The 25,174-nt window shown below is 37.1% G+C and overlaps 1 protein-coding gene across 3 annotated transcripts; it reads right to left on the bottom strand.

The window, feature by feature from the left end:
• Window positions 1-2,618: 2,618 nt before the first annotated feature.
• On the bottom strand, window positions 2,619-23,836 carry LOC134374700 (caspase-13-like). 3 transcript variants are annotated; one of them, XM_063092617.1, is made up of 10 exons: window positions 23,753-23,823; window positions 15,999-16,177; window positions 15,422-15,676; window positions 10,849-10,958; window positions 9,905-10,078; window positions 8,513-8,747; window positions 7,604-7,747; window positions 6,140-6,249; window positions 4,529-4,632; window positions 2,619-2,720 (listed from the first exon to the last, which is right to left on the bottom strand). In XM_063092617.1, the coding sequence occupies exons 2-9, from the start codon at window positions 16,123-16,125 to the stop codon at window positions 4,534-4,536; spliced, it is 1,254 nt and encodes a 417-aa protein (XP_062948687.1). In that variant the 5' UTR covers window positions 16,126-16,177; window positions 23,753-23,823; the 3' UTR covers window positions 2,619-2,720; window positions 4,529-4,533. The 3 variants fall into 3 exon arrangements, with proteins under 3 accessions (XP_062948687.1, XP_062948688.1, XP_062948689.1); XM_063092618.1 differs by lacking the exon at window positions 15,999-16,177 and having other exon boundaries at window positions 23,753-23,836; XM_063092619.1 differs by lacking the exons at window positions 2,619-2,720; window positions 6,140-6,249 and having other exon boundaries at window positions 4,531-4,632; window positions 23,753-23,825.
• Between the last annotated feature and the right edge of the window lie 1,338 nt (window positions 23,837-25,174).

Genomic DNA, 25,174 nt, shown 5'->3' with positions numbered 1-25,174 from the left:
TAATTGTTATATCTTCTTGCTGGATAGATCTCTTTATCATTATAAAGTGGCCTTTGTCTCTTTTTATGGTTTTTGGTTTAAAATCTATGTTAACCTATATAATAATAGCTACTCCTGCTCATTTTTGGTTTCCATTTGTGTGGTGTATCTTTTTTCATCCCTTCTCTATTAGCTTGTGTGTGTCTTGTAGGTGAAGTGAGTTTGTTGTTAACAGCATATGTCTGGGTGTAGCTTTTTAATCCAATCAGTCATTCTGTGTCTTTTGAGTGGGAAGTTTAATCCTTTTACATTTAGGGTTGTTATTTAAAGGTAGTATCCTACTCCTGGCATTTTATCAATTTTTGTTTGGATGTTTTAAATATCTTTTATTCCTTACTTCCCATTTTATTGTCTGTCTTCAATGTTTGTTGGTTTTTGGAGGTGATAAGATATAGTTTCTTTCCTTTTCTCATTTGCATTTTTGTTCTAACAGTGGGTTTTGTTCTTTCTTGTGTATCCATGGTAGTGATTATGGTTTTTCAGATTCCAGATACAGTGCAGAGTTGGTCGTGTGGTGGTGAACTCCCAAAGTTTCTTTTATCTGGGAAATACACTATTTCTCCCTCATTTCTGAAGGACAGCCTTGCTAGCATAGTATTCTTGACTGGCAGGTTTTTTCTTTTAGTATTTTGAATAAACCACCCCATTTTTTTCTGGGCCATAAAGTTTCTGTTGATAAGTCTGCTGTTAGTCTAATGGGTACTCCCTTATAGGTAACTTGATGCTTTTCTCTTGCTGCTTTTATGATTCTGTCTTTGTCTTTGAGCTTTGCCAGTTTGACTGTAATGTATGTTGGAGAGATTTTTTTGAATTGACTCTGTTTGGGGATCTTTGAGCCTCCTGAATCTGAAGGTCCATGTCTTTCCCTATATCTAGGAAGTTTTCCATTATTACTCTGCTGAATAGGTTTCCAATGCCTTTTCCTTTCTCCTCCTCTCCTGAATATTTGTGTGCTTACGGTTGTCTGCTACCTCTCTTAGTTTTTCTTCATTTTTAAAATTCTTTTTGCTTCTTTTTGTCCACCTGTGTTTTTTCAAGAAGACCATCTTTCAGGCCATAAATTCTTTCTTCTGATTGCTCTTATCTGCTGCTTAAGCTCTTGGTTGTGTTTTCTATTTATTTGAATGAAACCTTCAGTTCCAGGAGATCTGCTACATTCTTTTTTAAGGTATTAATGTCTTTGTAAATTTCTTCCTTTGTACCATGGATTCTTTCTCTCATTTCATTCTCTTGTCTGACTGAATCTTCTCATATCTCACTGAGTTTCCTTAAGATTGCTGGTCAGAATTCCTTTTTAGTCATTTTGAGGGTCACCTGCTCTTTGGGTCTGTACTTGAGAATTACTGTATTCCTTTGACAGTGTCATATTTTCTTGTTTTTGCATATTTATAATATCTCTATGCTGATATCTCATCATCAGTTAGAGCAGTTGTTTCTTCTATTACTCTGGAGTGATCTTTGAGGAGAGAGACTTCCTCATTTTTTTCTGGGCTGTATTGGTGACTCTCCTAGTGTCAGTACAGCCAAGTGGTTGACAGACCACCTGCACAGTGATCTTGTCAGCTGCTGTGGTGGTAGATTGCACTTCTGTTGGCAGTGGTTGTGGTGGTGTCTGTGGTGGACAACCTGCATGGAAGTGCTGTTTGAGGTAGTGGTTGGGACTGTGGTCCCTGGCATATTCCTGTCTTCTGTCAGGCAGGAGAAGCTGTCTGTGGCTCCTGCCAAGGTCCTTGGGTGTGCTCCTGTCTTCTCTCTAGAATTCTTTTCATCTTGTAAAACAGAAACTCTATACATTTCCTCTTCTTCCAGCCTCTGTCAACCACTATTCTGCTTTTGTTTCTATGATTGACTACCAGATACCTGATATAAGTGAAATCATACAATATTTGGGTTTTTTGTGACTGACTTATTTCAGTCACCTAACTTGATGTCCTCATGGTTCATTCATGTTGTTGTATATGTCAGAATTTTCTTCCTTTTTAAGGCTGAATAATATTCCATTGTATGTACCACATTTTGCTTATCCATTCATCTGTTGATGGACATTTGGGTTGCTTCCATATTTTAGCTATTGTGAGTAATGCTACTATGAACATGGATGTACAAATACCACTGTGAGACCCTGCTTTCAATATTTTGAATATTTTCAATATTTTGGGTAAATATTCAGAAGTAAAATTGCTGGATCATGTGGTAATTCTATCTTTAATTTTTTAAAACCACCGTACTATTTTCCACAATGCCTGTACCATTTTACATTCCCAGCAACAGTGTGCAAGGGTTCCAGATTCTCTACATTTTTATCAGCACTTGTTATTTTCTGTATTTTGTTTTGTTTTGTTTTGTTTTGATAGTAGCCATTCTAATGGGTATGAGGTGGTATCTCACTGTAGTTTTAAGCACCATGTCCTTTTATCCTTTGCTGAGAGTAAGTTGCAGTTGGTCCTTTTCACTCATTGAAGTGCATATGAGTTGCAAAGCTAGAAAATTCAGTTAGTTTCTTCCACTTCATTTCCACTCATCCAGCATTTTAAATGGAATTCTATTCTCTATTAGAGAACCTCCCAAGAAAGAGATAGTTCATTTGTTTTCATTTTTATTGAAATACAAGCGTTTGCATGCTTGTGCTGTACAGGTACTTCTTGAAGTCATTAAAGGAGGGCTGGGCTGCCTGTGGTTTCCTGCAGGAGAGAAAAGAACAGAAAGTCAAGATTGTTATCCCTTGCAGGCTTCATCCCATCCCTTATGATTTTTCTTCCATCATCTTCCATGTGCTCTTGTCACTTCCCTTGACTTCCATCTGTGACATCTATGTTCTCTTTAGGGTGATCTTTATAAAATCTAAGTTAGAGTATGTCACTTCTCTGTTCAAAGGCACTTGAGGTCAATCAGGATAAAAATTTTAAAAAGATTTACCATGTGATAACCCAGGCTCATGTGATCAGACTTCTCCCCATTTATCTGAATTTGTCTCTGCCATTTTCTCTAGTCTCATTCTCCCCCAGTTGCATTGTCTCCTTTCAGTTCTTTAAACGTGTTCTGTGCATTTCTGCCCCAGGGTACTCATATTTGCTGTTATCTGTGCTGGCACACTTTTCCTGTATAAGAACCACAAGCTTAGGGCTGGCCATTTAGCTCACTTGGGAGAGTGTGGTGCTGATAACAACAAGGTCAAGGGTTCAGATCCCTGTACTGATCAGTCTTCCCCCACCAAAAAAAAAAAAAAAAAAATTACAAGGTTCACTCTCCTGCTCTGCCCATTTTTTGGTTCTGATTTCATCATTTCTAAGAGGTCTTTTCTGAATAATCTGTCTATGGCAGTACAACATCTACCATTTTATGTACCCCTTATCCTTCTTTGTTTTTCTTCTTAGCTCTTATCAGTCTCTGATCTGTGATATATTTACCTATTTATGGATTCAGAGTCTCCACCCACTAGACTATACACTTTCTGAGGGTAAGGATTCCATTTACTTTGTTCACTGATATATTCCAAGCATCTAGAATGGAAATTGACACATGACAACTATTGATAAATATTAGTCACATAAATAATTCAATACCAGAATGTAGCCTTATGGGATGAAATGGGCTTTGAAAGTTGTTCTGGTGAAGTATCTACGCAGATCTGCAACTGGAGTGTCAGATGCCAGAAGAGAGGTGGGTTAAATATTTGAAGTATTGAGATACACTTTACTATAAAATATAATTTTAAGTATGCTTCTGAGAGATTAATAATATGCTTATTATATGGTCTTAAATAAAGCTGTTATGAGTGAATAAATAATCACTGGGTCTAAACTCATACCCATTCTAAAATATTTTGACCGAAACAAAAAAAATGTTTAAATGTTGACAATGGAGCTTGAAGGAATTTCTGAGCTGGAATAGAAAGTCTGAAAGCATATTCTAAGTGATTTGTAATCTACACTCTGCGAACAGTCTGAAAACCAGAAACTACACTGACACAAAATTTACAGTCCAGGATGTACTTTATGTTGTCTGTTAATGGTAGTTCAATGGCAGTGATATGAAAGTCCTGCTTTCCCCATAGTCAGCTCCTCGGTATTTTTTGTTTTTCTCTGGGGCTGATGCAATGTTTGATAACACAGTGAGTGTGTGTGGGTCTGTGGGTGTGTGTGTGTGGGAGAGAGAGAGAGAGAACAGAGACAGAGAGCATGAGACAGAAATGAATATAAGTAATAATGGAAGCAGGAGCTCATTTGTTTTAATGATTGTTACCCTAATTCTTCTGTTTACCACTTCCTCCCTTTGATTTGCTTACCTTCTTGATTGATTGTTTGAGAAGATGGGGGAGGGAAATCCAAATGCATATAAGTAGAATAAAAAATAGCAAATAATCACCAAACTACATCAGCGAGGAACACTAATGTGATTATCCAAGCATTCAGCTGTCATTGATCATTGGACCTTAGTACTAATATTACTGTCCCACTTAATTCACCCACTAGCAGCTCTTGATACTTACTATTTTCAATGGCCAGGGAAGAGGTAGAAATATCTTGACATGGTTTGTCGTTCTATGGTGGGCATCTGGGCATAATCATCTGGGGTTTCGAATGCATTTTGTACCTAAAGGCAAAAACAGTCCGTCGATGAGATGTGCTCTTCAACTCTCAGAAAACATTTTGCACCATGAATCAGAAAACACTGGAAATGTAGGACGTTCCTGCCGCTGCTACCCTGCCTCTTAGAATTGACATCCATGTCAGACTATAATCTTTACCTCAAAATAAACACCTCATGCCTAATCCAAGGCCTTTCAACCTCCATTTCATCTGTTTTCCATTTCTGACCTACAGATCTGACAACCAATTATTTTTTGGGATTCTTTTGTGAGAACTGGAAGATCCCCTACCTTCAACCCCCACCAAGGCTGACTCATCAATCCAAGAAGACTCAAATCCCAAGATCTTGTTTTAAAGCCTAAACACTGAACAATTTTTACATCCCCACCATGAAGATAACCTCTGAAGTATTTTGTCACGGAGTAATCAATGGGATTGTACTTGCGCTAAGCCCAGTATTTCTAGTCGTTTCCTAGGAAAACCCTTGAAAGTACAATATCTAATTTCTATTCATCCGAGAGGAAGTAACTTCCTAGGTTTCTATTCACAGAAACGCTGACTCACGTTATGATGCAATCTTCTCTAACCTACCAAAGGTATAATCCTTTTTTCCCACAGGAGTATTACTGTTCTCTACAGTTTAGAATTTAAAAACAACCCCACTTCCCTAAGTTCTAAATGTCAATCTCCTTTCCTCTAAAAAAAGGAGAGCACCTCTCTGTCATTCATGGGTCCATTTATCCAATGAATATTAACTGAATATCTGCTATGTGCCAGGCACGTTAAGGTGCTGAGAAAATCCCTGTTTTCATGAAGCTTGAATTTTAGTGAGTAAATGCATATAAAAACCAAACACATACATAAAATATGTACAGAACAGTTGGTGGTAAGAGTTATGGAGAAAAATAAATGAGGAAGCAGGGGGAAAATGAAGTGTCCAAAGTTGGGGAATAAATATCAAATCTTCGCTTTTGCACTGTTCCACACAGAGAGTGTCTTCTCCTTTATTCCCTTTCACTTGCCTAGGTCGTTTTCTTTATGAATGCTATCACAATCTGTAATCACACATTTGTTTGTTGACCTGTTTTTTTAGTATCCATATCTGCCCCCAAATGTGAGTCCTATGTAGGCTTATGCCACATATCCCTCATTTACCCTTGTGTCACCAGAATAGAGCCCATTACCTAGTAGACCACCCAAAATGTATTTATCTAATAAATTAAGCAATAAAAATTATTTCAAAATACTTCCCACTTTCTGAATTTTAAGAACTGATAGCTCATAAAATACAAACTTGTATTGGGTATCATGTTCCTTCTCCGTTGAGCTCCCACTGTGCTATACTGACATCTTTTTCTAAACCAGATTGTAGACACCTAAATGACAGAGACCAGGTACCACTCTACTTTTGCTTGCCTGACAAAGTCTGTCATTGTAACTTTAAAGGTGAATAATGATAACTTATTCCTGAACAAACAAATGAATGACTAGAAAAGAAAATGGAAGCTTACCTCCCTAAATATTTCCATGAGGTGACAGCACCAAGAATATTTTTGGAAGCATGCGATGAGTTGAATGATGAAGAAAGAGCCCTTTGTGCCATCTCTGTAGGACACATTATCTATGATGATAGAAAGTAGTACACCTTGGGCTATGGTCTTCACCATAGCTTGGGAATTATCTTGACAGACTTATAACCCCACATTAACTCATTTGCCACAGAAGAGGAATCAAAAGCATTGGCAGAGGTTGAAGTAAAGTAGCAGCTTGTCAGAATGGCAAGCAATTGCATAGTGATTGCATTTCGACTCTCGGTGCTGACTTTCTGCTCTGCGCCTTACATTCATTCACTTAGCTTTGGAAAGGGGCTTGAGAGATAACTGGAATTACTCCATTGTACAGAGGAAATAGTAGAAGCTCAGAGAGTTAAGGAATATGCCCATGTTCACTCAGTGAACAAGCAACAAAAAATGGCCACCTGGCTCCAGGTTGTTTACGAATTATGTCATTTTGTCTTTCACAATATAATAAACAAAATAGATGAACAGATTCAATGTCTCAGTTATGGACGATGAGTAAGTCATAGAAATCTACTCTATACTGTAATGCCAATGGTTAACACTACTGTATATACTTAAAAATTTCCTAAGAGGATATATCTTGCATTAAGGTCCTTATCACATGCACTAAAAACAATAATAATAATAAATAAGGAGAAAGGGAAGAGATCTTTCAGAGGGGAGGGATATGTTTATGCCATAGATTATGAAGATGCTTTCATGGGTATATGTTTATCTCCAAACTCATTAGATTGTATAAATTATATATGTACAGGTTTTTTGTACATAATTATACCTTAATAAAGGGGTTTAAAAAATAAGACTTTACAATTTTCATGTTAAAAATAGTCAAATATAAGGCTCCTTAAGGTATTACCTAGAGGCAAAATACTAACTACTATTTCCTATTATTAGATCTAATAAGCCCCAACATATCATTTTTTACTTCTTTTAAAAAGGCATCCACAAGCCTTCTGGGGCCTGGTACCATTGTGTGTGGAATCAGATGGGAAATATGGAGAAAAGGAGTTGGAGTTGATCATTTGCAAAAGGGCAGCAAGTCCTGGGATTCATAAAATCTTTGCTCAAAATGTTAAATGGATTTAATAGAAAACTGTATCAATCATTTATGTTTAAATGGTGTATGGTGAAGTGGGTTTCTTGTATTGGGTTGTTTTAATATTTGGTGCTCCTTTGACGGTAAAGTGAAACACTTATAATAAAAGGACATTTTTTAAAAAGTGGGGGGGCGGGGAGACTCTTTGTCCTCACAGCACAGATAAGATGTGATATATATTGACAGCACTCAAAATGGCTCCAAGACCTTTGCTGCATAGGTCCTACCTAGATTTTCTAGAATCATTCAAAGGTGCTCTCAGGTCCATAAATCCCTGTTTGCAGCAAAAAGATACATACGTGGGGTTGAGGAGTGGAATGCAACGAAGTCCTTCTCCACATGGGTCAAGGAAATAGCATCTTTCTGCAGGTTCCTAAGTGACTGTGTAGAGCTGTCTGCTGAGATTGCTGGAGAGGCCCAGGCATATGCGTTCCCAACATTTTCTGTGGAGACATCAATTTTCCACACACCGCTGTGCCTTCCTCAGTATGACCACCACAGTTGACCACCTTGTTCTTTTTGAATGTTCATTCTAACTAGTTTCATACAGCACACACCCACACCCCCCAACATACACACACTTTGCCTTCTCTCTAGTGTCACTGAGCAATGTGCCAATTAATAGTGACAGCAATGTCTCAATACATAGTGACAATATTATAAAACTGGAAAAACTCATTTTCTAAGAAGAGCAAAGAAGTTAAACCCTTACCCACATAATTTCAAAGCACAGTTACCAATTTTTAGCTAAATTATTTTTTGCTTAAAAAACAACCTCTCAATACACAGGCAATTGGAAATTGGGGACAAAAAAGAAAAGTTTGATTGCAATCTCCCAAACTCCCTCAACTCCCAACTCTTTTCCCTTTCAATAATGTATGGGAAAACCAGATAATGTCAAAATGTCTGTAAAATATTTACAAGTCAAGATATCATATCCATTCCAAGGTTTGAGTATTTCTGTTTAATTTGATTTAGGGATTCTCGTGATCTCCTTCATACTTACCCTGGATTAAATTGTATAGAAATTTCTCAGCTGACCAGAACATATCTCATGATACCATCCTGCAGATGGATTTTTCTCATCATTCAATTTAGTTTATTTGAGCCGGATGGGGTCTAAAATAGTTTCCCCTAGATATAAAACATTCATCACAATCCTCTGCAAACACCCTCCTAGCTTTTAGATCTTGCATTTCAGAACTCACCGCCTCTGCAGGCCTGAACAATGATGACCTTGGGTTTGTTTATTAGACTGACACAGTTGCAACTGTTGAATATCTGGAAGATGGTGTCATAAGGTAGCACATCTGGGGTTTTGTCACTATGCTTAGTTCCACAGATTCCTTCCAGGGTGCCATGAGACATGAACACCAAGAATGTGCTGTCTGAGGAGTTGTGCTCTGGTCGGGTGGCAAATGTCTCCAGCTCTGACACCATATCCTGAAAAAGACCCATGTCTTAATTCAATAGGACAAGCATTAAATTTAATCTGACCTCTAGATTTACCATGAACAGTATGAGAAATCTATGGAACATTCTGATCACAGTGCCTTCACATAGTGGTTACTCAGTGATGATGGTTGTTTTATTTTTTCTTCTTAATGGGGCAATGGGTTCCAACTTTCTGCTGCTGCTGACATACTGTTAACTGATTATATTGTATATTTAGTGATGTCACTCATCTTACTTCTTCCTTTCCACCTCTATCTTTTCTCTCCTTACCTAACAAGAGTGTTGTATTATAAATGCAGCACACCACTACAATCACACATCTGGCCTGTGTGTACCCCACCCTCTGCTGCGCTTCCTTTTCCTTTAAACTCGAGTCACAGTCACACTGATCTTCTCTCTGTTCCTCTCATGTGCAGTTTTATTTTCAGATTAGCCTTTCATGTGTCTCTCCCTTTACTTAGAAGGCACTTCACTCACATCTCTCCAGAGCCACCCCGTTTCCAGTAGTCACATCTGTGCACATGTTTTACCTCCTCACAGGGCTTTTCTGGGTCATTGCCTTCCACCTGTCAGGTCCCTCCCATGATTCCTTTTTCTCCCCCCCCCATTTACTTTTGACTTTCTACTCTTATGTAGACACATACACACATCAAACCTCTGAAAGTATACGCTATGCTTATATTTTGATTTTACTCTCCACTATAACCTAGATCCACGGGAGGTAGGAACTTCCTATCTCATTTACAGACCTATCCCCAGGGCTAGGAAGAGCAACCAGAACCGAGTCCGATATTTGTTTTATGAGTGCAATCCTTCATTCATGACTCTAGAATTTTCTGGGGAATCTTGGGGCTGAATCATAATCACCCCTCTTGGGAACTAACTAAGAATTGTATAGGTCAGTCACTTTCTGTCCAGTTTCATGGAATTGAGGACATTTGGGGCTCAAAAAAACCCACAGATTTTACCTGTTAAACACCTTCATTTTGCTAATACACACACACACACACACACACACACACACACACACACACACACACGGCCTGAGGTTGTTAAAACTTTTGCCTAACATTATAAAGCTAAATTATTAGTAGAAGGTTGTTTGTTGAATGTGCATGAGTTTGGAGAGGGTGAGGGGCTCTTACCTTGGCTGTGAGCCGCTCTTTTATATCCACAGTGTAGCCCAGACCCTCAAGCAGCCCCTTCATCCCTGCAAGGTCAAGATCAGCCCCTTCCCTTAAAGGAAGATGTTCAAACTCTGTATTGCATATGATGAGAGCCAGACGAGTGCGATTCTGTTTGTCCTTTATTGGATAGATCTGCAGAAAACAGATATGCAGTGAATTTAAGTTACCTGAGTCTCTTTTAAATCCCCATATGCCCATCAGTGTTGCTTTATTAAGGCCTCATAAGGCGGCCCTCTTCCCTAACCTCTACAGAAGACACCACTTTCCCCTCTCTCAAGAGCCCAGAGCAAGAACTACAACATATCTGGAATGACTACTTAAGAATCTTGAGGAAACTAGAATAGTTCCTACCCTCTACTTCTCCCTTTTTTTTCCCACCCAGTCAAATTTTTCTTCGCATTCAAGTTTCATTTAAAATTTCATAAAAAACCAAGAGATACTTGTCATTGGCTCCAGTAAAAATGAATTACCAAAATCCCTTTGTCTTTGGTATCATTTTTATTTTGATACTGTTTTAAACATATCAACTTACAATGCTTTGCAAGCTTTAATTATATTTTTAAATATGCTTCATGTCTAGGCTTTTAGAATGTAGTACAAACAATAACTCTTCAGCCATTTTATAAACATTTTCATTCTATAACTACAGCTGAAATTCTCATAAATCCCAACTAGATATAAGAATAAATAAATGAAAAAAAAAGAGGAATCTGCATTTGTTCAAGATCTTGAAAGAGTATTGGAATCTGTGTGAAGCCACATGACCTCTTTCTTGCTCAAAGCACTTATGAAAAAGGTTACCACCTTTCCCAGCCCCTGCACGTAGTGCTTTAAGAAATCTTGTACTTAGTGAAAGCAATTGTTTCTCTCTCTTTCTCTGTTTCATGCGTAGAGCACAGTACCTTTCCAGCCTTTTCTTTACATATTTTCAGGAATGTTTGATGAGGACAATGCTTCAGGGTATCTGTGTATTCTTCTGACTTAGGTGGATGAGACTCATTTTCCAGAGGAGCTGCAGGATACATGGCATAATATAAATTAAGATTTCTGCCTCTGTGATGTAATTCATCACCTAAGAAGATTGGGAGAGGGAAATCCTGGGAAGAAGTTTCCTTAACACGGAGGTATTGTAGTTGTATCTAACATCTCGCATAAGGAGATGTATTGCTACTGGGAGAGAAGAGAGAGGTCCTTGGTAGAGAAAACAGATCCACCCAAAAGCGCAATAACAGATTCTGATAATTCTGGGGAAAACACGTCAATGATTTGGGGTCAAATGTGGCCTTCCCATATTCAGCAAAAACAGTTTGATTTTTTTAGTGGTTTTACTCTAGGATATTCACTCATCCCTGAGGACTTCCTATTGTTTCTGACCAAGAGTATATTGAGTAAATACTTATTCGAGTGCTGTCCACTAGAAATATAATCTGAGTTGCATGTGCAATTTTAAATTTTCTGGTATCCACATTAAACAAGTAAAAATCAACACATGCAATTGATTTTAATAATAAATTTTATTTAACATAATATATCCCAAATATTATCATCTCAACATGTGCTACTAGCCATAATTCAAGTACTTAATAGCCACATGTGGCTAGTGGCTAGTGGCTAGCATACTGGATGGTACAACATCCCATTTTGGAGTGAAAATGCCCTCTTAACTCACACAACACATATAGACACATATGCACACCAAACACATAGAATCTTGAATCCTGTACCATCCAGGAGTTATTTTTTCAGCATCCTCAGCCTGTATTCTTAACCTTTCTGGAGGAAATGGCCTTCAGTTATCCCTCACCAAATAGTAAAGTCAGCCATTTAAAGGAGAAATGCTGGCTAGAAAGAATAGTGCTGTATCCATGGTCTCAGGAATAATTTTTTTTGTCAGATTCTGATATGACTCTAGGTGTTTTGCCTCCACAGTGCTGATCAACCACTAGTAAGTTTCGCAACTCATGTTTTACTATGCAAGGACGTAATTTGTCCTTTGGGAGAAGCTTGTTTCTGAGTCATTCTAATCTATCCCCTAGAGAAATGTAATGTAATCTGATGTTGCTTGACCTCTTGACTGAGATTGTGCAAGAGACCGGGAAATTCCAGAGCCCTCCTTTGAAGGAGAAAAGAAGAGGAATTCATAACCAGAAATTAGAAGAGAAGTTTACGATGATCTAATGTAACAAGGTTTCTGTCCATAAATGGACAGCTATGTTATTTCTGTTCAGTTGCATGAGCTAACCAAGAGATTCTCTGATTTTATTATATTTAAAGGAGAAATGTAATAGGATCCTGTATGTATTTTCTAGTTTTGTATTTTATACACACACACACACACACACACACACACACACACACACACATATATTATTTTACTCATTTGTTCCCTTTAGTTTTTTAAATAATATTTCTAAACAAAAGTCTTTCTAAAAAGTATGATAAATTCCTAAGCTCTGGAGAGGCAGCAAGTTTTATGGGTACGTAAGAATACCAAATATTCTGAGCATTTCTCTTTTAAAGATTAAACAGTGCAACATGCTCTCCCTTCCTGTTCCAGAAAATTCTGACTAAGTGAAGATGTCCATGGTCCCGTGATGATTCCTGGTCAGAGAATATAGTTTCTCATTTAGAGTTTTCTGTTTCCAGTCTATTCACAGGTTTAAAGAACTTTCTCACTTAATAATCATCTCCTAATGAGTATTATGTGTCTTTGTATAGACACATTGTTTTCAGATAAAATTAGGAATTAAACAGAATTTCTGTCTTACATCCAATAGTAAAATTTGCGTAACAACAGACCCTTTCATTATGAAGTAGTAAATATTATAGCGTAGTCTGCTGCCTAAAAGGAGTTCATATTAGCCAGGCAGTTCACCAGAAGGAAATGAGGGAATTAGGAGCTTAGATAAAAATTTTACTTTCTGAGTCTTATCTGTTACCTAATGAAATACTCAGGAATCTCTTCTTCTTTTTTTGCCCCCTTCCTGTCCCCCTTCTTGCCCCCATGCATCAACATCATATCTGTTCACTTATCTCAACAAGTTCAAGGAATTATTGTGATCGTTGTGTCTTCCCCCACCCCATTTGTATATTTATTTATTTATTTTTATTAGCTCCCGTATGTAGGTGAGAACATGCAGTATTTCTCTTTCTGTGCCTGACTTATTTCACTTAATATAATTTTCTCTAAGTCCATCTATGTTGCTGTGAAGGGTAGTATTTCATTCTGTTTTACAGCAGAGTAGTATTCTATTGTGTAGATATACTACATTTTCCTTATCCACTCATCTGATGATGGCCATTTAGGCTGGTTCCAACTCTTGGCTATTGTAAATAGTGCTGCAACAATCAGGGCAGTTCAGGTATCCCTTCAGCATGATGATTTCCATTCCTCTGGATATATTCCCAGCAGTGGGATAGCTGGGTCATATGGTAGATCTATCTGTAATTGTTTGAGGAACCTCCAAACCATTTTCCATAGAGGCTGCAGCATTTTGCAGTCCCACCAACAGTGTAGGAGGGTTCCTTTTTCTCCGCAACCTCATCAGCATTTATCATTCTCAGTCTTTTGTATATTAGCCATCCTAACTGGAGGGAGATGAAGGCACCAAGACTACACACTGGGGAAAAGACTGTCTCTTCAGTAAGGAATCTCTTTAAATTGATGCAAAAAGGAAGGGAGTGGTACAGGATAAAACAAAACCATCTGCCTTGTCAAGTAGGAATTCAAATGGTTATCTGTCTCAGTGACAGTGTTTATAGCACATAGTATGTAAATACATAAGTTTGTTAAGTAAAACAAAAAAGTAAATAAATATCTTGGATTCTTCCTACCCTCCACTTCACACCCTCATTACCATGCTGGGAAATCTCAGAATTATGTCCATGTCCAAAAGGCTGGACAGGGCCTTTACCTATGCTGACAGACCAGCTTGCCCACCTTCCTGTCCTGCTGGACTGGTGTCCTCAAAATGTTGTGAAACCACTTTAGGGAATCCAAATACAGATAGAGCCCAGGCAGCTTCTAGATTCCTCATTTGAGGGTCTATACCTGTCTTCTTTCTACCACAGACTCTCCTGATCACATAGGTTATTTTAGTTTACAGTTTAATGTTCATTGTGATTCTCAGGTTTGCTAAAATTATTTTGAAGCCTCTGTTACTTCAATTTTGATTCCCATTTGCTTCATCAACTCTGATTTTATAAAATTGAAATTGTTCCCATGCCATCCCAGATTTGAAAAAAAAGCAATAAATCTGCAAATGGACCAGTTTAAGTATTAATGAGAATGCAACCTACACTACAGTTTTGAACACACTACATACTAGCATGTGCTTCCTACAGGTAGGAACATGTCTTCTCCACAGAGAAGGACTTATTGAAAAAGCTCATTTGATATATAATGAGGTTTCAACAATTTATGTTGCCTTTGTTCCTTATCATTTATCATTGTTGGTGAACTCTAGTATTTCGTGGCTGAAGATTTCAGTTTAAACTCTGTGGTAAGTTGAGTCTGTCACTGGGGAACTTGGGTCTGAGAACAATTAGGCTTTAATAATACTCAATTTAATCTGGGTCAAAAGTCTTGAAAGATTATAAAATTTTAGACATTTTATAGAGGTTCACTTGATCAAATTTTTGTACCTCACAGAAATGGATAAGCACTGAAAAAGCCTAAATCTTAGCACCCACATAATAATTACAATAACTAATATTTATTGCATGCATATCCTTCATTTGTTTATTCATCTTATATTAATTAGTTATCTGCTGTGTGCCAGGCATGCTATTAATTACCATTATTCATTGGTGAAGAAATCAGTTATGTTCTGGTGGAAGAAACTTGGTAGATGTTAGTCCTGTTTACTGAGATGGAAAGGGGTTAGTAGTGGAACAGATTTGGTTGGGGAAGCAAGTGTTTAATTTGAGATGTGTTTGTTTTATGAAGCCAGTGGAACATTTGAGCAGAAGTGCTGAATGTGTAGCTAGAGCTAAATTAGTCTGGAGCTCAGAGGAGAGAGTTCTGGATAAAAGCTAATAGCGTGGGAGTTTTTAGCATGTGCTTGGCATTGCTATGTTCCCAGCCTTACAAAATCTTGTGAGGAAGTACTGACATTGTCCCCATTTCAAAGGTTCTAAGACTGATGACCACTGAGGTTAAGAAACGTACATGAAGTCACATAGTTCACAAGGTGACAGAATCTAGGTTAGGATTTAGGTATCTTTACTACAAAGTTTCTATGATTAACAATTTCTGTGAACAGCCTAAACAAAAGGACTCAGCTTTTTAGGTAATTGGAAATTGGATACCACCCCACAAAAGGCAAGGTGGCCTCTAAAAGAACAAGGGTAAGTTTAGTGAAAATGGTAGTTAGTAATGAAAGGACAGGAGGATGATAGCGGTCAGTGAATGGGCATTGGAGTTGAATAGACTGAAAAATTTGGGATATCTATTGTAAATGATTCCAGTCTTACCTTGTATATTGGTGGGTGTTTGGTTCGTGTTAAGGAGGGTTTGGATAAGCACGTCACGTGCCTTATGGCGGTTCTGTAGCACAGAGCCCATCAAGATCCTGGCCTTCTTTTCAGCTTTGGCATTACTAAAATTTTCCTGTGCTTCTTCATCCAATTTCACCACTTGTTTTTCCACCAAGTTATCCAAAAAGCCATTGAGGAATTCTTTGCCAATGGATTCCAAAATTTTGGATGGGTTTTGTTTCTGGCTCTCTTCTGTAGGAAATAGAAAGATTCCTTCAACTGTGGGCACAGCTTAAAGAGTTTGCCCTTAACTTTAAACTAGCTCTCTGTAATGTGAAATACCCTCCCCCCCAATACATTCTCTTTTACCATCTCCCCAGCAAACTATGCACCTCTTTCATTGTACCTGAAGAATTCCCTCACCACCTCAAATTCATATCAGGCTATCTTTCATGATTCATTGCCACTTCTCATCTCTCTTCTGTGGCATTGAGCCTAATGCTAACTTCCTGGTCATCCACTGTTTTTATATTTCTCTTTCTTCTGCTCGTAGCCCATGTTGCTGACAATTCACCTGGAATGTGAGCTGAAGAAAGTCCATGCTCTTGTCCTCCCTCTAGATTGTAGATTTTCATCTCCTCTGTATTTAGTTTTGATGATGGAAGCACTATGTCCTTGAATCCACATCTTTTTACATACATCTTATATCCATATCTTTGTGCTTAAAATGCTCGAAAGTACATAACTTGCTGGCTGAATACATGAGTTAATAAATAAATAAATGAGCCCATCTAGGGTTCTAATTTTTTAAGATCTTATTCTAAATCATGATTCAGAATTGAAAAGCATTGGATCACTCCAGTATGGTAGATTAACTTAGCTCTGAATTAATGTTTTATTCCTTTGGTTAACTTGAATTTTATAGGGGAATATAAATATCAAAGTAATAAATTGTTTATTTTAATACTACAGATATGATTTAGGCAGGTAGTGTATGAGAAGGCTGAATTCTCAATTAACTCTGCAAAGATAGCTATCCAGTTCACCTAGATGTAAGGATAGCTTTGACATAACATGACATTTTCTAAAAAACATATGCCAGAACATTAAATAAGGACTTTGGTCTAGAAACACCAGCCTAACTGTTCATGTTATTTTGAATTAATATTTCAATAAGTGTTCATTGGGCAACTATTATAAGAGAGACAAGTGGAAATTACAGAATAAAGAAAAAATTACTTAATATCAATTAACTTAATAAAAGGTAACATCTGTGTAAACTTATAATGACTGAAAAAGAAATACATGTAAAGAAATGTAAATCATCATTGTAATTATCATCATTATTACAAGTCTCTATACTAAGCACTTTACAAATATTAATATAGTGGACCCTCACAATAAGCCAGTGAGATAGCTCTTATCTTCCCTATTTTACAGGTCATATAAATAATAACTTATCCCAAATGACACAAATTAGGATTCAAATATTGTTTTAGCACCATATCCTACATAGTTAACCATGACACAGCTTCAGTAATAATAGTTAATATTCATTGAGCCCCCACTGCGCCATGTGCTTTGCATGAATCTTCTCACTAAAATTTCACAAAATCTCCCTGGAAAGGGAACATACTCAGAGAAGTGAGTTAAGTAGTTGATCCAAATTGTGTGAAAAAAATGCAGAGTGTGTCATAACTGGGGAGTAGGAATTGAAACCCAGTGGTTCAGAATTTAGAGCCTTCATTCTTAAATCATCAAACTGCATTACATGAGATTTAGTGAAGAGCTACTTAAAAGAATACAAACAAGATGCTTAAGGGACACAGAAAAGATGAGTAAATTCCAGAAGGTGAGGTCACAAAGGCTTATTTGAAAATGTGGCAGAGAAACTAGTCTTGAAATACAGTGCACAGATGTTGGAACAGAATTTGAAGACTTGAAAACATCACATAGGTTAGTGTATGGAATATCCACTCTGGCTGAGTTCTGGGCTTTTGTTTTATTTATTTGTGCACTCAACAAACTAGTAGAGTGTTGACTGAATGAATGATATGTGGAAAATTCTGTTAAGCAATAAAACTAAAGAGGTTTATAGCACAAAGAAGGCTGTGTATGACAAACCCACAGCTAACATCATTCGCAATGGTGAAGAGTTGAAAGCTTTTTCTCTAAGACCAGGAACAAAACCAAGATACCCGCTCTTGTCATTTCTATTAAGCAAAATACTGAACTTTCTAGGGAAAAAAACAATTAGGAAAAAAAGAAGATAAAGAAGAAGAAGGAGGATTAGGAGAAGGAAGAAAAGGAAGAAGAAAGAGAAGGCATTAAAATTGGAAAGAAAGAAGTTAAATTGTCCCTGTTTGCCAATGACATACTTACAAATAAAAAAACTTGAAAGACACCACCAGAAAACTTTTAGAACTAATAAACAAATTTAGTAGAGTTGCAGAATACAAAATCAACATACAGAAATCAGTAGCATTTCTATACAATATCAATCAGAAAAAAATTAAGAAAATCCCATTTAAAATAGCAACCCCCTCCCCCCCCAAAAAAAAACCTTAGGAAAAAATTTAATCAAGGAGGTTAAAAACCTGTACACTGAAAATTATTAAGTGTTAATGAAAGAGATTGAAGAAGATACACATAAATGAAAAGATATTTGTGTTTGTGAATTAGAAGAATTCATACTGTTAAAATGTATATACTATCCAAATGGGTTTACAGGTTCAGTGCAATCCCTATCAAAATTCTAATGACATTTTTTACAGAAATGAAACAAACAATTTTGAAATTCCTATGGAATCACAAAGAAAAAGTCAAATTGTCAAAGCAATCTTGAGCATAGGAAAGAAACCTGGAGGTATCACATTACTTGACTTCAAAATATACTTCAAACTATAGTAATCAAGACAGCATGGTACTGGCATTAAAAACAGACACATAGATCAATGGAAATGGATAGAAAGTCCAGAAATAAACTCAAGTATTTATGGCCAATTGATTTTCACCAAAGATGTCAAGAACATACAATGGGGGAAAGGACAGTATCTTCAATAAATAATGTTAGGGAAAACTGGATATCCAGCTTTCATGCAGAAGAATGAAATAAGACCCTTATCTATCACCACGCACAAAACAAAAATCAACTCAAAGTTGGTTAATGAGTTGACTGTAACACTTGAAACTGTGAAACTACTGGAAGAAAACATAGGGTGAGAGCTCCATGATGACATTGGTTTAGGCAATAATTTTTTGGATATGACCCCAGAAAGCACAGGCAACGAAAGTAAAAATAAACAAATGGGATTACATTACACTAAAAAGCTTATGCACAGCAAAGAAAACAATCAACAAAGTGAAGAGATAACTATGGAACAAGAGAAAAATATTTGCAAGCTATATATCTAATAAGAGGTTAATATCTAAAATATATAAGGAGCTCAATTTATTAGCAAGAAAACAAATGAACTGATTAAAAAATGGGCAAAGGACCTGAATATATATTTTTCAAAGACATACAAATGAAGACAGGAATATGACAAAGTGCTCAACATGTCTAATCATCAGCAAAATGAAAGTAAAAACCACAATGAGATATCACCTCACACCTGTTGTCAAAAGACAAAATATAGCAAATGATGGATAGCATATGGAGAAAAGGGAACTCTTGCACACTGTTGATGAGAATGTAATTTAGACCTGCCATTGTGGAAAACATTATAGAGATTCCTCAAAAAATTAAAAAAATTAGTCTAGCAATTCCACTATTGGATATATATCCAAAGGACATAAAATCAGTATGTTAAAGAGAGATCTGCATTTCCGCATCCATTGCAGTATTATTCACAATAACAAAAATGTGTAAATATCCATGGATGGATGAATGGGTACAGAAAATGTGGGTACACACACAATGGAGTACTATTCAGCCTTTACAAGATGAAATCCTGTCATTTGTGATAACATGGATGACACTGAAAGACATTATGTTAAGTGAAATAAGCCATGCACCAAAAGACAAATACCATGTGATCTCACTTATATGTGCAATCTTAAAAAGTTTAATTCACAGAAGCAGAGAGTAGAATGGTGGTTACTAGGGGCTGGAAGTGGGCAGGTGGGGAGTTTGGGGAGATGTTGGTCAAAGTAAACATAATTTCAGAGAGATAGGAGGAAGAGTTCAAAAGATCTATTGTATAGCATGGTGACTATAGTTAATAATGATGTATTGTATTCTTCAAAATTTCAAGAGAGTAAATTTTAAGTGTTCTCACCACAAAAATTGATATGCATCTGAGGTAATTCACATGTTAATTAGCTTAATTTAGGCATTCCACAATGCATACACATTTCCAAACATCATGCTCTATACCACAAATATGAGAATATATAATTTTTACTTGCCAATTAAAAAAATAAATAAGTAAATTGTAATGAAAAAGCAACCAAAGAGGTTTGTCCTGAGGTCCTCTGTTCGTAATCTATACATTCTCATGGCATTAATTATAAGCTTTAAATAATAAATAAATGACTCTCAAATTTATAGATTCAGCCTAGATGTAGATCCCAGTATGGAGACCCATATTTCCAACAGTCAATGACATTTCTTCTCCATATCCCACAAACTCATTAAATTCAAAGTTTAAAGCTGAACTGCTCATTTTTCAGTTCCCTCCCTCATCCTCTGTACTAGTGAAGGATATTTAACCTCCAGGTACAAGAAAGCAGCAAAACCTGGTAACATTAAACCTCTTCTGTCTCAAACTGTATTGATTTTATCTGTTAAATTTTTGCAGAATCTTATCACTTCTCTCAATTTCAGCTGTTTATTACTCCTGTTCAGGCCAACATTCTTCCTTTCTGAATTTTTCTAAGAAATTTATAAATCTACTCTTGTACTCTTTCTCTTTATTCTTCATAGCAAAGCAGAATGTGTGTTCCAATAACTAGATTTCATCATGGCTGTCATCTTAATCTAATCTGGGGCTTCTCATTCAGTCTCATCTAACACTGTCCCTCCACCCCCTTGCTCATTGCATTTTAAACATTCTGTCCTTCCAGTTTCTGGAAAGCACCCACTTAGGGATCTCTATGTTTTTATTCCTGGGTCTCCTAATTCCTTCCTGTCCCCCACTGCTCTCTATTTATCCACCACAGTCTATTTATCTGCTTATCTGTTTAATCTTTTTATCCTCCATGATCAGATGACATTTTCTTCAGAAAATCCTCCTTGATGCTGCCAGGCTAGACAGAAGTATGTGCTCCTAGGGCACTTTGTTTCTTCCTGGGCTGGCATTTTTTTCCGTGTAATTGTGATTCTCAGCCTTCTCAATATCGCAGTTAGATTCTATGCTCTGTGAGTCTGGGGGCCATAAATTAGGCCTGCACTATTTCTGGCATTCAAGGGGTGTTCAATAATTATCTTTTGAATCACTAGTCAAATGAGCAAACATCGGAACAAATAAATAAAATGTAGGCAAAGCCCAACTCTTAAAGAATATATAATAGCAAGCCACCTAAATAAGTTTGATTTTATTTAACAGGCAATAAGAACACATTAAACGTTTTCAAGCAGAGGGAAGGCATGTTCATTCTCCCATTCCATTCAGGAATATTTAACGAGCATCAGTTTGTAAAAAATACTCTGCTAGCATGGGGGGTACCATTTTAGAAAGATATTCCTAGACATCAAAGCTTACAGTCAAATGGAGAGATAGATATGCAAAATATAAAGCACTATAATAATTTAAATAATGGGCATATGCATAAGAAAAGCATAAGGAAAGCACACCTTGGATAGATAATGGCTCCCAGAGAAGGAGGTGCTTAGAACTGAGACCTGAAAGATAAGTAGTGTCTGTGCCTTGGGCAAGCTGGGGACTAGTCTCCTGGCAGGCGGCAGTGTGGGCAGAAGTGGAAAGGCTTGAGGGTGTCTGATAGAGTCAGGAAGCTGGGAGAACTGGGCTTTAGACAGTACACTACTGAAAGCAGAAGTGTACATGAGGGACTGAAGTGGGAGTGATTAAAGACAAGGTAGATATTTGAAGATTTTTTGCAGAAAATAGGGGTAGTGGCAGGGTCTTGAGTTGAGAGTCAAGCCAACCTGTAATCGCACTGCTCACAGACATTTGACCTAAGGCAAATTACATTACCTCTCTCTAAGTATCTTCTTTATCTGTAAAATGGCACAAACCTAATTGGGTAGTTTTAAATATTCAATCAGAGAGAGTACATGAAATAGCTGTAATATGGTAGAAGTTTTCAAAAAAAGAAAAGAAAAGAAAACAGTTGTTATGGGTTATTTGTTGTTGTCATAAACACTGAATCGAGGTTGCAGTGATAATAAAAAGGGAAAGAATAATTTAGAGGACAAAACTCATCAAGACCACAGCTTAGGTCCCAGGCAAATTGATGTAATGATCTAGCACATTATAGGACACTATTTTAGAGGAGCTTTAGTTAACAATAGCCAACCAAACTTGGTTTATATGTATTGAGCCACTTTACTCATTTTTGTCTAGTGCCTTTCAATTTCTCACATCTATTATCTAGTGATCCTCTGATGCCAATCCAATAGCCAGTAAAGTTGGTTTGCCTGACCAAAGAGGAAGCTATGGGTGTGCATCAGACTTACTACTTCCCAGCCAAATGGTTTATTAGTGTCATGAGGAAGACAAGAAAAGAGAACAATCAATCCCTGCATTTTAGAAGCTTACATTAAGTGTTGTGAGGTGACACATAAACCTTGGAAAGAATTATACTACAGGGAAAATTAAAGTAGTAAAGAAACGTGATAGCAAGAGTATGACTGGGGTAAATACAGTAAATATATACTATTTCTATGAAGCTGAATTCATGCTTCAGAGGAATTAATGAAAAAAATGAATAAATATACAGTTGTCCCTTGTGTCTGCACAGCATTGGTTCCAGAACCTCCTGTGGATACCCAATCTGCAATGCTCAAATCCCTGAAATAAAATTGTGTGGTATTTGCATATAACTTATGCAAATCTTCATGTATACTTTCCATCATCTCTAGATTACTTATAACACCTAATACAATGTAAGTGTTATTAAATAGTTGTACTGTATTGTTTAGGGAATAATGGCAAGAAAAAAGTTTGTACATGTTCAATGCAGATGCAATTTAAAAAAAAAAAAATATACTCGGGCTGTGCTCAGTTGAATCTATGGATACAGAACTCATTGAGACTGAGGGCTGACTGTATTTTGAAAGGTAGGCAAACCTGTCAGAGAAGTTTAAACATTTTTTAAAAAGGCAATAGGGAGCCATTATATGTTCCTGAGTAAGAGCATTGCATTAAGAGATAGGTATCTACCTATTAGAACTATTAGAACATGAGAAATTAGAGCTATTAGAACATGAGAACTGAGAGTTAACTAACTGATCTATTCTAATAATGCTAATCTGCAGACAAACCTATGCCAGGCCAGCTACATAGAAATTATCTGTAGATCTTTAAACAATTATAAATGTCTATAGTCTATTTAAGATTAAGTGTTTCAAGATCAGGGAAGGGGTAGTAATCTGGATTTTAAGAAAATGCCTACTGTATATTTAGATATGTTATAAAGTTTAGAAACCACTGATCTAGTGCAACCTATTCCTTTCCAAATGAGAAGAAAAAAGACAAAGAAGTGATATATGTTTGAATACTAGCTGCCAATATAGTTAATGACTCCATCTTTTATGCTTTTTCTGCTTCTGTGTATAAAGCAGGTGACCTGAATGTAGCACGCAGGATGGATTGGAGGGTCAAGTCCTGGAGAGAGAAAGACCAGTTAAAAACTGTGATAGCAACCTAAGAAATATTGTGTTTGAGTAGTTAGTACCAGGATTAGAAAGAAAGGGGAAAAATGGAGTCATTTTAAACAGACAGGGAATGTCATTGAATATAAGCCAGTGGGAACTCAGAGGCTCTCAGATCTAATTCTGGGAATAACGTTTGTAACCTGGATGACTAATTTAGAATTAACAGGAAGCAGACAAGAATTCAGAGTGCATTGAGAAACTTCCAAAGTTGTCTCACCCAGATATAACATTGTCTTTATCCTCCCTTTGATAACCAGAAGCTAAAAGAAAGAAATTAACTTCTTTCTGGCTACAAGGCTTCTGGAGACCATACATTAGAGACTTCAGCGTCTCTAATGCCCTGACCCCCAATTCAAGTTACACACAACTAATAAGGGCAACGGTTCAGCTTGCACACTATCTAGTATCAGCTAGCTTGCTTTTTGTTATTTCTGCCTGTCACAGAGCAATGAATAAAGTGTTTTCTAAGCCCCAGGACCGCAACTTACCAGCCATAGGTAACAGCCGCAGCCCCTTCGTACTGCTGTGGAGAGAGCCTCAGTTTGGAAAATGAAAGTCACTGTGCATTTCCTTAGTCCAGGGGGTGGGGACATCTAATGAGTGATTGTGAAACTGTTGCTCGGAACTTCTAGGTTCATTTTCAGGAAGTCCTCTGTCGTCAGTAAATTGTCTCCCAGTCCTGAACTCTACTTTCCTCCTTTGGGATGAAAACAAGATGGAAATAAAATGTTGCTCTGTAGGTTGGCAACTTTGACTGGTTTATTTCTCCTTTTCCTTTTTTCACTCCATGGCCTCCCCACCTCCTTCTACCTGTCCTTCTTTTCTACTTCTGATCTCTCAGTATTTTCACCTCTGCTCACCTAAAGACACAAATCCTGAAGGAGTTAAAACTTACAGGTGTCCTTTTATTTCTGGATTAGCATTAACCAGTTTATGTTTTCTGATTAAACTGTGTGGATCATGAAATCATCTTCCCCTCCTTTTCTCCAAGTCATCTCCATCTTTTATTGGAGGTAGTTCTGAAGGATTCCTTCCCCTTAGTTCTTGGCAGGCTTTTATTTTATTTTTTTTTTAATGCCTAAGAGTACCTTAACATTTAATATTTACTAAGGGTGACTGTTCACCTCTGCTTTTTGGTAGCCTCTAAACAAAGACTGATCATAGAAGCAGTCCCAGGCTATAGTGGAATGAGTGCAGGATTGTACAAAATAGATATCTCCAGAAGAACAGTCAGTGAAAGAAGGAAAAAAAAAAAAAAAAAGGCTGTGACACATTCAACTTCGAAGGTTTTCAGAAGGTCAGAAATTCACCTTCACTTCTAATGAGTTTAGGATTAGAAAGGGCTCATACTTGCAAGTGAAAGGATAGGTCCTCCAGTCCTTCCTAAACCTTGCCATTGCTCAGTGAATGATTTCATCCCACACTCATTTGCCCTGCACCACACTGGGACATCACTTTGCACACAACACATCCTAGCATTTGTTCATAATGTGTCACATATTGTCCAATAATTATTTCATGTTTGTTGATTATCTTAGACTGTAAATCACTAAAAGCCTCAGGTTGAATAAAAAATTACTTTGTATCCCTGAAATATCTTAACAAAGTGCAGAAATATGTATGTACTGGTCATGGCTTTGTCAGTAGTAGACTGGGATTTGGGATAATTCATTCCTCACACTGTGCAGTAACTGTCATAACTATTTGTCTTCTCTGCATCTCTCTTGCTGAGCTCTAAATTCTTTTCAGTCAGGTACCTACTGTGATTCACATCTGTATCCCTAAAGCATAAAGCTTAGCAGTTAGTCTCTTGAAAGAATGATGCTATTAGCCAGTTCACCTCTTGTGGGTCAAATCCAAAAACTCTGAATCCATTATCCACTCCAAGTCAAGTTCCACCCCCCCCCCAT

Source organism: Cynocephalus volans, chromosome 4 (assembly GCF_027409185.1).
Source record: "Cynocephalus volans isolate mCynVol1 chromosome 4, mCynVol1.pri, whole genome shotgun sequence".
Lineage (NCBI taxonomy): Eukaryota > Metazoa > Chordata > Mammalia > Dermoptera > Cynocephalidae > Cynocephalus > Cynocephalus volans.
The sequence above is the reverse complement of the archived record's forward strand: the minus strand, read 5'-3'. Positions and strand labels throughout refer to the sequence as shown.

Coding starts and splice junctions, on each gene's coding strand:
- LOC134374700 (XM_063092617.1), bottom strand. CDS start 16,125: ATGTATGTAAAAAGATGTGGATTCAAGGACATAGTGCTTCCATCATCA. Junction 7,748..8,512: donor TGTTCAGGCCTGCAGAGGCG/GTGAGTTCTGAA, acceptor ATGTCTCCACAG/AAAATGTTGGGAACGCATAT. Junction 4,633..6,139: donor TCATGGAAATATTTAGGGAG/GTAAGCTTCCAT, acceptor TTTTGCCTTTAG/GTACAAAATGCATTCGAAAC.